The 12,223-nt window shown below is 43.8% G+C and overlaps 2 protein-coding genes across 3 annotated transcripts in view; one reads left to right on the forward strand and one right to left on the reverse strand.

Moving 5' to 3' along the window:
* HTR6 (5-hydroxytryptamine receptor 6) overlaps positions 1-12,223 on the reverse strand; it is a 48,456-nt gene that overhangs the window by 12,559 nt on the left and 23,674 nt on the right. Inside the window, exons 4-5 of the transcript XR_006014021.1 lie at positions 2,388-2,682; positions 933-1,085 (exon numbers count right to left, since the gene is read on the reverse strand). The gene's annotated coding sequence lies outside the window, so the exon portion shown is untranslated. The remainder of the gene's footprint in view (positions 1-932; positions 1,086-2,387; positions 2,683-12,223) is intronic.
* TMCO4 (transmembrane and coiled-coil domains 4) overlaps positions 1-12,223 on the forward strand; it is a 32,804-nt gene that overhangs the window by 3,957 nt on the left and 16,624 nt on the right. The window contains exons 3-10 of one of the 2 annotated variants that reach the window (XM_042015829.1): positions 687-714; positions 2,579-2,711; positions 6,377-6,474; positions 6,996-7,139; positions 7,633-7,752; positions 9,083-9,247; positions 9,731-9,867; positions 11,338-11,422. In XM_042015829.1, the coding sequence (XP_041871763.1) occupies positions 687-714; positions 2,579-2,711; positions 6,377-6,474; positions 6,996-7,139; positions 7,633-7,752; positions 9,083-9,247; positions 9,731-9,867; positions 11,338-11,422 (910 nt within the window). The remainder of the gene's footprint in view (positions 1-686; positions 715-2,578; positions 2,712-6,376; positions 6,475-6,995; positions 7,140-7,632; positions 7,753-9,082; positions 9,248-9,730; positions 9,868-11,337; positions 11,423-12,223) is intronic. The other variant, XM_042015830.1, reaches the window with a different exon arrangement.

Consider the following 12,223-nt stretch of genomic DNA (forward strand, 5'->3'; position numbering starts at 1 on the left):
ATAAAGAGCTTAGAATTTGTCCAGTGGCAATAAAAGAGGAGAACACAGTTGTAAAAACACTGGCCTCTTTTTCATGGATTTATCCATAGAAACCATCTATTTAATTGATTTGTTTTTCCGTTGTTTTTATGGTAAAGAGCCAACACAGAAGTCAAGTCCCTCAATCTTGACAGATGGCCATAAATTCTGAGTTTTCTAACTCGCTTAATCCAAAAGAACTTCATGCCAGTTCAGCCTTACTGCCTAGAGCTGTGAAGTCCCAGAATGCCAAGGAAAATAGGGGTCATTAGAGGAACATTTAAACCTGTTTGTGATGTTGCATATGTGAGTAGGTATGACTGTGTGGGGAGCAGAAGGCATTGGAGTGGGAGGATTAGAGCCCTGTTCCTCCAAACTTTGAAGTCTGGTGTAAGATCAGGACAAACAAAATAACAAAAAACGTGGGATGCCTCAGCATATACCAAGTGTTGCCTACTTCTGTCCAGCCCTTTGGACTGGCCTCTGGAGAATTTCGGACTGGTTTTGCTCTGTGCTGCCTCACTGAATTGTGGCTTTCTGCTTCCCACTTATGAACTGAGCTGCTGCAGTAATTAAATCAGTCTGATGGGTTTTTATGCCTCCATTTTGATCCCTCCAGACCTACATTATCAGTTTTAAATTGAATATTCTTTTTTTTTCCCCTTTAGGACCTCTTATCCTTCTCTCTTCGAGATGGTAAGTTTACTTAGCATTTGTTCTTTGTAAAAATAATGTAGTTGAGTTTACATCTGATACTTTAAAGTGCTCAAAAAGGTACTATCCTGTTTCATCTCAGCTTCCTCTCTGGCAAAAGCAGCACACTCCTTCCCTGCATCCCCTTCAAGAAAAACAACTCTTATATTAGGAATGGTTAATAATACCCACTGAAAACTGAACAGCTCTTCACCCTGTACCTTCACATACCGTGCATTGGCAAGCAGGTGTAAATGGTGGTGGAGTGGGGTGGTTTTTCTCCAATGTTTCCAGGGAAGCAGGTGACCTCTTCCCTTAGGAAGGCAGTAAAGCTGTTAGGAAAATCTCAGCCTAAAAAAATTTCTGCTGGTTGCCTAAAAAAAAAAAGAAAAAAAATATTCAGGGTATAAATTCCAGAGTGTCCTGTGAAGCCCATTATAAATAAATGTGATTTTTCTCATCTATTATATTACACATAAAACAATTCTCTGGTTTGCAATCCATTACATGGATTAATCTGATAAAATTAATGAAATAAAGACTGTCTACTGGACAGAATGTCCATTTCTAAAAGAAGCCTGGATTCTATCACTACTTGCATTTTTTGAATCTCTGTGTTTTAACATGTTCTCCCAGGAAAGAACTCACTGCTTGCTGATTAGCCTGTTGCACTGCAGAACAAAACAAGTTTTGTTCTTGCTTTATTTTTAATGGAAAATTGACAAGTCAGTTATTGCAAAACCTCTTATTTTGCGAAGCTGGAATTCAGAAGAAATATCTTTCCAAGCCTCGCTGCCTTCCCGCCAGGCTGGTGAGGAAAGAGCCCAGCAGTGTCAGCAGACAGGAAACAAGAAGGGGGCTCGTTACACACCTGCCTGGACTTGCAGGACGTGCCACATTTCGGGAAGGAGTGCAGATAAATCCCGTCCTCATTTCTCAACTAAGCACAACCCTGATGAACAGTGTCATCAAAGGCACGGAATTAGTTTGGTATCTTGGTAATTATGGTAATAAATAAACAAACTTAATAGATTGCCCAATGCCATATTTGATCTACGTGCAGCAGGTATCACAAACACTCTTTGTATCTGGGTCTTGCTGGTATCTTCACCCACCCTGAGAAAAGCAATTGGGTTTTCATCCCACAGTGCACCAAGAACCATTTATAAAAGCCAAACATCAGGAAGCTGATGAGAGAAGCACATTAAAAAGCAAGAGTTGGCACAAATAATTTAAAATCTATTACATTTAAGATGTCTTTTCTTCAAGAACACCTGCTTATAAGCCCAGGAGTAGTCAGTTCTGCTGTCTGGTGTTAGACGTCTGAGTGCGCTGTCCACTCTTGCATCTCCAGTAGGGAGTATAAAAGCAAACATTAATTTGTGGTGCTGCTGGGGGAGCTGGTGTGTAGCTTTACATTCCCGAGTGCCTCTTGTTGCCACCAAGATAAGTTGAAGATAAGGCTTTTGCATGGAGCTGCATTTTTACAAAATGCCACCTCCTGCACTGGTGCAGTCGAGGTGGGCTGTGCCCACCCACATAGACATGTTTGATATTTCCAGTTAGCAGTGGTCCTGCTGCAGCATTTCTCTGTTGAAAAGTTGCCAGCAGGCCTCTATTCACAGAGAATGGAGACCAAAGGATCTGAGATCCTTTTCCTGCCACAGAGGCATTACCTGATGAGGTGGCTCTATTCGCAGGGAAGAAGGATTTTCCATTTATCAGTCTCTTCTCATGTTCCTGGAGGAAAAAGAGGGCCTGGGAGAAGGAGCTGCTCTGTGACATGTTCCTTGAGTGCTGTGCCCCTTAACTAAATTGTGTGATCAGACTGATTAGACTGATTTCCTGGGCTTTTCTCTCTTTCAAGGATACTATGATGCTCGAGCCAGGGTATTGATCTGTCATGTCAGCCAGCTGCTGAGAATCCCCTTGGAAGATCTGGAAGTTCTGGAGGAATCTCTGCTTGAGAGCCTGAAGGAACAAAAAGAGGAAGAGTCAGAGTAAGAACATTTGGGTTGACTATGGGATCAAAAAACACTGCCAGTGCTCAAAAGCTTAGCAGTAATTACTTGTGCCTAAGTCCAGTCTCTGATTATTCCCCACATGGCTCTTACTGTAGTCATTTATGGCTTGATTAGGGTTGCAGAGCCCTGACAGCACTGACAAGCAGAAAAGCTCAGTATTCTTAAAATCAGAGCTGAGACCTGGCCTTGCACACTGGTAAAGGCTGTTCTGCACTGAGCTGCCTCTGTTCCTCTTCCCAGTTGCCTCTCAGAGATTGTAGATTTTGCATAAATACAACACAAAGATCTTGTTGTCTCTTGGCCCAGTCTCCTTCAGATAGAACTGCCTCTTGCAGAATCAAGTTCCTACAGGTAATCAGGGTTGGATCCTCAGCTGTTTGTTGTCTATGGATCTGTCCATCTTTAAGAGACAGCTGGATAACTCCTATTGAAGGGAGATTTCTGAGAGCAAGAGGCTAAATCTTCAGATATGTACAGACCTGGCTCCTAATTCTGTTATTAATACAGGATTAATCCTTGGAATCTGTAAGAAATGTAGTATCTTCATATTCTTCTCATCGGGCGCAGGAATTGTGTGATGGTTTAGTGATATTTAATGCAGTAAACATGTCTGTAGTGGACTTTCAAGGGAAATATTTTCATCTGTCAACTCAGCAAATGAGTTGTGAGATTACCCTGAATGCTAATAAAGGCTTTAATCAACACCCATGCCATGGTTCAGCTCAGATGTTACCATGGGGTCTAGCATGTGATGGGTATCTTCTAGTTACAGCTAATTACAGTATTCAAATAATGCTTAACTTTATAGCCCACTGTAAAAAGGAAAAGTCAGAATAATCTCAAAGATCATGGACTGCCAAATGTTTGGCATGCAGGAGCAAGGGTTGGTATTGATGGGGATTGTTTTGCTGTGGTTTATGGAAACAAACTCAGCGCTGGGCCTTTAAGCTGTGTCTGATAACAGCGAAAGAACAGCACAGCTTTCAAACCCTGCTGCCGAGCCAGTGGGGTTCCTGTGTGTCTGCTGTGGAAGGAGCCAGGGATTCCTACCTTGTCCTTTGCCCAAATCGCAGCTGTGGGAGTAAATGTCTATTAGATAAAAGGAAAAAGAAAAATCCTTGTGGAGAGAGGAGCCCAAGACCCCAGTGTGAACACATTGTTGTTACTGTGCTAAAACAAGGCTGAGATTTGTGGGGAATCCATGACCCTGTCTTTGGTTTGAAGTCAGGAGTCGATGGGGAAAGGAAGCAAAATATAAACCCATCACCACCTTGACCTCACAGATTTTGGGGCTGGGAACACCAGCATGTGCTTGGGATGCTTCCAGCTTTGACCAGCAATAGGTTTTGGAACAGAAACAACTGTGGCAGCTCCTGTACAAGTGTTTTTACTGATATTTGTTAAAAGGAGGTTTTGCTCCTGCCTTTGCTGCTGTGGATGGTGTGTTGGATTGAGGCCCAGAATCTGCAAGTTTAAATGTACAATCCTCTATAGAATTACCCTCCACCCACTTAGATCCATGTTACTTGTACCAAACCTGTTCTGACCTGCAGGTGTGTGAACCTTTCTTCTGTACACAGTTCTGTAAGAAACTGGAAAACATCACAACATTTGCTTGCTAATGTGCGCTCCTGCCACTTTTCCTTATTGGAAAATGACCTGAAATTCCCCATAACAATCTCTCTGAACATAATTTGTGGTTCAGGCAAGAAGTTGCTCATACAGTGAGGGTAGAGAAATACCAGAGGCAGCAGTTAATTACCACAGTGGATAAAAGCAGTCTGGTAATCCAGTGATAATGATAATGGAGGAGCCATTAGGAAGCAGCTGCTGGCAGCTCCAGAAGGGAAGCAGTGACAGGCAAAACTCCTCCTTTTATTTACTGCATTGGCAGGCAGGATTTAGCTGCCACTCTCTTTCTCCCCACATAACTCAAGCTGCTCATTATTCCAACAGACTCCAGGTTACACAAGTTCCAGCTCTCTTGTCATTATTCTCAGACACAGTGCAGTGACTGTAAAAGCTGATGAACCTCATGTAGAACAGAAATTGCTGGGTATTGCCAGCTTAGGTATGAACAGCCCGGCTGCAGCACTTGTGTAAAGAGCTCCAGGAGCAATTTTATCCAAAGCCAAGCATTCAGATTGGTGACTAAGGCACAAAGTAGAGCATTTTGAAAGGATGAGAGGAAACGGCCTCAAGCTGCGCCAGGGGAGCTTCAGGTTAAGTCAGGAGGAGTTTCCTCATGGAAAGGGCTGTCAGGCATTGGAAGGGGCTTCCCAGGGAGGTAGTGGAGTGCCCATCCCTGGAGGTGCTCAAAGAACAACTGGACATGGCACTCAGTGCTCTGGGCTGGGTTACAAAGTAGGGATTGGGCACAGGTTGGACTCGATGGTCCTGGAGATCTTTTCCAACGTCGATGATTCCATGATTCTCTGATAGCCAAACACCACTTTGTCCGTGGGGCTGTAGGAAGTGACTGTGGTTGTGCAGAAACTGGAGAGGTGGTGTTCTCTGCAGACACCACGTTTGCAGCTGCCTAAGGTAATGAACAATGGTTTCTTGGAGGGTCTCTGTGGAGACAGAATCTCTGTGACGTGCAGGTCCGTGGGAGTTCTGCCAGTGAGTGCAGTGACTCAGGGATTTCACCCACTGAGCTCCATTCTCCTCCTGCTGCGCCTCACAAAGCTGCATATTGTTTGGGACTCGTGTAAAATTGTCTTAATCAAAATTACAGTGTGCTTAGGGGGTTCCAGGAGGGATTAGGCAATTATAAGGATAATGAAAATCCAAAATTAGGCTAGGATTAACAGGGAAAACATCCAAGTTTGGAAGCAAGATAAATTGTCATGTTTCAAGGCCTGGATTAACTGTGTAAACAGGCCAGAAGGAACCTTCATTTGGAAACAACTTACTCCAGTATCCTCTGTTTGTCCCACTTTCCTCTGAAATTGAAGCACTTCTTGTAAGAGAAAAAGCAAAGACACTAAAGAGAAGTCAAAAGTAGTAGCTAATAAGTGGTATTTGTTCCTTTTAGGTTTGTTTACCTCTTTCTGATAAGCTTGTTAAAATACAGCTTAAATGCACACAGACAAATGAACTGATGATTGTGTTTAATTCCTATTATATTATTATATTGTGATGTGCAATTAGAAAGGAGCTTGAAGTAAACACTGATGCTGGAAAATAGTTTAATTGCATCTCTGTTTGTTAGCACAAATTACCCCTAGTCCCTTTTATTTCAAACATTTTTCCCTGTTTCTCCTTAGCTTTCTTGTGGCTTTTTAGGACACTTAGGCAGCATATAGTTAATGAAATGCTTTTGACTTTTTGTTTCTTTTTTTTTTTTTTACAAGCTTCAGCCCTATTAGGAAGGGTTTTCTGAGTAAGTAATATCTGTTGGCTTTTGTCAGCAATTAAATCGTTTCAATTTAAATATGTGGTCCATTTAATCCATTCAATTTAAATCTCTAAATCCATGCTCATAAATCTCAGTGTGCTGTCACAGTCCACACCTGCATGTTCCTTTTTACTGTTCCTGGGAGGGAAATTACACCGAGGAGAATAAAAGCAGATTCTGATGCAGCAGTGTTATCCACCAGGCTTTTCCCTTAGTTTTCGTACTTCTGGTCCCCCCACAGAACTGCGGAAGTCTCAAGAAAAAAGAAGGAAAGAAGGAAAAAGCTGAAGAGATACCTGCTGATCGGTCTGGCAACTGTTGGGGGTGGAACAGTGATTGGTGAGGCTGCCCTTGGCATTTTGGGGACACAGCACCAGGGATAGAGAGGGGTCTGACTCCAAGAAAAGTATTTTCAGCCCCATAAAAATAAACATGAAAGAATTAGCTGGAAAAGTTATTCCAGTGTAGCTTCACTAGCTGGGGGAAGCATTAAACTGAGGTGGTCAGCCTTACAAATGTTTTCTCCTTCTTTGCTCTCGTGTTACAAGAGGATCAGATCTTCAACTCTGAAATCGAAAGTGTGAGATTAGATCAATGTTTCCTGAGCAAATAGAGCACAGCTCACCCCAGATCACCACACAATGTTCCTTTGACTTTGAAATGATTCTTCATTTTTACTGAAGTCAGGCAAAGGATTTGGGCAGAGATTCAGGGCCTGGGGAGGGTCTCAGGAAGTCCCTTTATTGGACATGCAAAAAGCTCTTCCAGCAGGAGTATCAGCACTCTCCCAGCACAGGGAAATGCCTGCCTGGGGTTTCTAAGGGGTAATAGTTCGGTGATATCTCTTGTTGCATCTTCAGGTCTGACAGGAGGCCTGGCTGCCCCTCTGGTTGCTGCGGGAGCTGCCACGATCATCGGGAGTGCTGGAGCAGCTGCTTTAGGATCAACTGCTGGGATTGCTGTCATGGCATCCCTTTTTGGAGCAGCAGGAGCTGGTCTTACTGGTAAGAGAGTGACCACACCATTCTCAGGCACCGAGGTACAGGATCATGTCTGCAAAAGCACAGTTAGTGACCCCACTGAGCTCTCTGCAGAGCAAGGGAAGCAACTGGAGGTGTAATCTGTGAGATTTTTATGTCACTGCTGATTAAGGTACTCTGTAGCCCCTGGTGACCAAACAGGGAAAGAATATTTGGTGTGTGGTTAATGAAGGACATGCAAACTTGCTGCTTTGGGTTAGAAAGATGCTGCCATGGAGAAAAGCAGCTGTTACAGCAAAAATCCCCCTCGGCTAGATTCCCTCAGATCAAACAAATTCAGAAGGATCATGTTGGCTCCTTACCAAGCTGTAAGTAATGCATGGACTGACTGAGGGTTTTGAAAAGAAAAAAAAACCCTCTCCAGGTTACCCAATTAATTCCTTAACGAACTCTGTTAGCAGAGTGTGTCCTTTCTGTGCTGTCTCTGAGCTGTGTGTTTCTTCCTGGCTGTGTGTAGGATACAAGATGAAGAAACGTGTGGGAGCCATAGAAGAGTTTGAATTCCTCCCACTTACTGAAGGGAAGCAGCTCCACATCACCATAGCAATCACTGGATGGCTGTGCACTGGCAAATATGGTAAGAACATGATGAGGAAACAGAGGGGACCTCAGAGAGCCATGGCCGTGTCCCACTTCAGGCTGTGTCCCACTTCAGGCTGTGTTTGTGCTCACAAAGCAGCATGTCTGCCCCACATTTCCATGGCATGGTGACTAAACCATGTCAGTTGTCACCATAAGACTTTGCAGCCCAATCTGCAATCCCAGGCAAACAGAGGCAAAGAAGAGGGCATTAAGTTGGTAGTGATAGCAGGAGTGGGAGCAGCCGCAGCAGGATTGTTTCTGTTAGGAACTGTTGGAAGGTTTTGCCAGAAAAGGTCTGTTTGGGAGATGATTGCCAGCACTAGTACAAAATGTCTCCGAGACCTTATGTTTATCTTCCAGGAATTAACAGAAAACAGTGTGGTTTTGCTCTCTCTGTATCTGCCAGCTAATGAGGTTTATTGGCAAGAAAGTTCTGTCAAGTCAATCCTGTTAAGCACAGCACTCTGGAGGTGACTTACAGGGGAAACCTTGAAAGGTCTGTAGTGCTTTATTTTCCAGTGTAGCTTGTCATATAAAATATGTCACCTGTCTGCTGATGTGCAACCTGACTGAACAGCTGCCAGTTCATTGAGAAGCACCATAATTAACTCTGGATATCATTAACACAGAAGGATGTCTCACCCTGTCGCTTGCCAGGCTGCAGTTTGCTGTCACAGGGAAGTTCCTTTCACTTTGCAGTGCTGGGCTTTGGCTTCTCTCTTCATCTGCTTGCCAGAGGTCCAAATCCTCAGGGCTGGAGGGCTCCCAGGCACGGTTAGAGAGGCAAGTGTGTCCCTCCAGGAACCTTTTTGTGTCTGTTTGCCCTTAAAAGGGAGTTAACAGATGACACACATTCTTCTTCCATAACTAGCAATCTGCTAGGATGTTTTAAAGAGCAAAACTAGGGTTGTCATCCATTTTCCTCCTTACAGCAGTGTCTGTAGTGTGTGTCCACACTCCTTCAGACAGAGGAACTGAGGACAGGAATTTTATGCAATTTGCCACTTTGTGATTTTGGAGTTGCCGGTAGCTGCCAATCCAGGTGTCCCCAAATATGACAGCCCACTGTGGGAATCTTGTGTCACTTCGATCAGCAGCTGCCTCAACCTGCCTGCATTGTTTGGGGAAGGAACAGTGTGGGAAGGTTTTTAATAAATTAAGATGACAATTCTGCTCTGCCCTTCAGTGTTGATCTGTCATTAATAGCATTGCCAGAATATTCCAGTGTCCTGCAGGTTCTATTCCGATCCTCTCTTGGGCTCCTCTTGCCAAAAATCAGCCATTGTGTTCTCCAGACATGAATTCCATCTTTGCACCTTTCCCAGGGAGCTTCACAGCCCCGTGGAGCAGCATGTTGCACTCAAGTGAGCAGTACTGCCTGGCCTGGGAATCCAAGTACTTGATGGAGCTTGGCAATGCCTTGGATTCCCTGCTGAATGGTTTTGTGAACATGATGGCTCAAGAAGCCCTAAAATTCACTGTCTTGTCAGGTAAGAAACTAAATTGTATCACATCTGATGAGTGGCTCTTGGGCAGTTTCACTGTTAGAGGATCTTTCCTAAAGAAGGAATGTTTTGGAGGAGGCAGTGCTGGCACTGCCCAGCAGAAGTGACCTGAGAAGTGACCTCCACCACACCTGTAATTTAGCTGTGCTTTCTTGGACTTTCCTGCTGAGCTGCCGTGTCATTGCATCATTCTGTTAAAGTTACAGCTGGAAACACCTTCCTTCACGTGTGACTGTTCATTTCTCCATCTTATCACACCATTTACTGCTGTACAGAAACACACAGGTTACACTCACCACCCCCTGCCAGAACATCAGATTCTTTCTTATCTTTAGTCCAGCAAAGCATTTCTCAGCACAGCTATTGGGAAAGAAGAGCTGGAAATGACAAAAGCTGCTAGGCTTAGCTTTTAACTTCAGTGAACTCTCTTGATTTTGGTGTTTTCTAAGAAACCTCTGTGTGTTGCAGGGATTGTGACAGCCTTGACTTGGCCAGCATCGCTCCTGACTGTTGCCAGTGTCATTGACAACCCCTGGGGAGTGTGTCTGCATCGCTCTGCTGAAGTGGGCAAACACCTTGCACATATCCTGCTCAGCCGACAGCAGGTGACCAGCCAGAATTATCCAGGAATTACGGCTGGGAGGGAATTGGCCCAGGGGGTGAAGGTTGATAGTCATGCTGGTTACATGGCATCTTTCATGGGAGACAAAAATTAATAAAACAAAAACTCAGTGCTGCATGAAGGTGACCAGCAGATATCTGGCTCAATGGGGAAAAGCAGGAAATCCCAAGTGGATCAGAGAAATCCACTTGAGATGTGTTCCATTTAACCTAAAGCTTTTCTAAATGAGGAAGACAAGATCCAGGACATAAATGATCAGTGGCTTAACCATGTCACAGCCAGGCCCACCCACCTAGTGGAAGTCAGAGAGCAGGAAGTGAGGTTGGGTGAAAAGGAAAGGAGAATACAGAGTTTTAAAAATATTTATTGATCATTAAGAGGCACCAGCAAAACAATGTGAGAGAAAAGTGGGTGGCAGCCAACGCCCAGTGAGCCGTGGCTTTGCCTGCAGAGAAGGGGAATGGGCTGGTGTCTGACAGAAGTGACGGAAGTCTCTCTGAAAAGGCTTGAAAAAAGACATTTCTGCCCCTCAAGAGCCTGCCATCATTTGCTGGCCCAGCACTGGTTTTTGCTGGCCACATGTTTGTCTCACACCAGTCACTGTTGATTATAGAGGAGCCCGAGGGGAGCCATGGCCCCAGAGCTGTGTGTCCCAACAAGGTGGAACAGCAGAGGAGGAACAAACTTGATTTCTCATGAGAATCCAATCCTAGAAAGCTCAATAAACTTTATTTCATATAAGCCCTTTGTTTTGCTCGGGGGCATTTGTTCCTGCCTGTTAAGCATTTGCTGTTGTGAAAACACACATTCCAGTGTGCTGGAGAATCTAAAACTAGTTAATGTGATGTCTGGGGTGTCCATCACACACCTGCTCCCTGCATATTACAAACACCATTTTTCATTGATGTTGGGATTAGGTTCCCTTTGATCTTACAGAAAATCTTATTAGGCTATTCAAAATAAAAGCTTAGAGCTTAAAAGCCCCATCATTTTTTATAACCATCGCATGGTGCTGCTGTCACTCAGCCTGAAATCAGGACGTGGTCAGTATTTTTGCGTTACAGCTTCTTCTTCTGTTTATTGAAACATTTCTAGGAAAATTTTGTTCCTTGAAGAAGGTTTTCATTTGGAATTTCAAACCAGTGACAGCATCTGTTTTGGTTCTGTTTGAAACATCTGCTTTGTTGTAACTGCTGGTCATGAGATTTTTTTCGGTTGATTTTCTGAAGATCAAAACATACAAAATACTTGGATATGTAGAATTCTCCATATTGAACTGGGCATGACTCTGAGGAGACCTGATCCCTTTGAAACCAACCAAATCACTCCAGTATTTCAAAGGTGATGCACAAGCAGGTGCTCTGTGTCTCAGGCTCTTGGGGATCCCAAGCCCAGTCTCTCTTTCCAGAGAAAACACCATTTGATGGCATTTTTTCCTTTCCTTCTTTCTCAGGGCCAGAGACCTGTCACACTGATTGGCTTCAGCCTGGGTGCCAGAGTCATTTACTTCTGCCTGCAGGAAATGGCTCAAGAAAAAGGTAAAATTCACCTTCTAACCTTTTTTCTTTTATTTTCCTTACTCCTGATGGAGAAATTTTTCTTCCAAGAGGAAGAACACAGCTTGGCTCTTTTAGGATAGGACAAAAACAAACAAAAAAGAGGTTTAAATGCCTTTGGAGTCAAATTCTGCTGTCATTTCCCCCAGTCCAGCAGATGAAATCCACTGTCTTCACTTGAGGGGTTCCAGTGGGTCACTTTGGTCTGTAAACAACAAGGTGACATCTGTGATCAGTCTGGAGCTGCCCACACACTGCCTGATCCCAGCAGACGGATTTGCCTTTCTTGGGAGCTCTCTGCAGCTCTCGTATCTGATTCCCTGAGTCCTGCCTTCCATTTAAGTCACTGAAATGCCACTGTCATCTGCTATTTTCATGGTAATTTTCCCCCAAAGTCAAGTATAAAACCATCTGTCAATTTATTACCCATTGTGGTTCTGTTTATTAATAGATTCTATTTTTAATTTAGGAAAAAAAGAAGAGTAAAATCATTATGATCAGTTGATGGAAATTGTATCTTGGAGTTGAGTCAGCAGTGAGTGTGTGCAGCCTGCCTTCCCCCCACGTAGCAATTTAACTCATTAACCATTTAGCTTCACAATAAATCATGAATAGGGAATTTTACAAGGGAAATGTCCAGTAAAGTCCAAGTAGGTGGGTCAAGTGAGGATGGAGAAGGTCAGCACTGACAGCTGTGTGCCAGAACTTCACTTCTGGTTTAAAATGGAAGTCCTCAAATACAGGAATTCTGTTCTCAAAATAAATCTAATCAAATCCAGAATG

This window comes from Corvus kubaryi, unplaced genomic scaffold (genome assembly GCF_017639235.1).
Source record: "Corvus kubaryi isolate FWS band 111438036 unplaced genomic scaffold, C.kubaryi_AGA036_p1.0 split3-37344, whole genome shotgun sequence".
Lineage (NCBI taxonomy): Eukaryota > Metazoa > Chordata > Aves > Passeriformes > Corvidae > Corvus > Corvus kubaryi.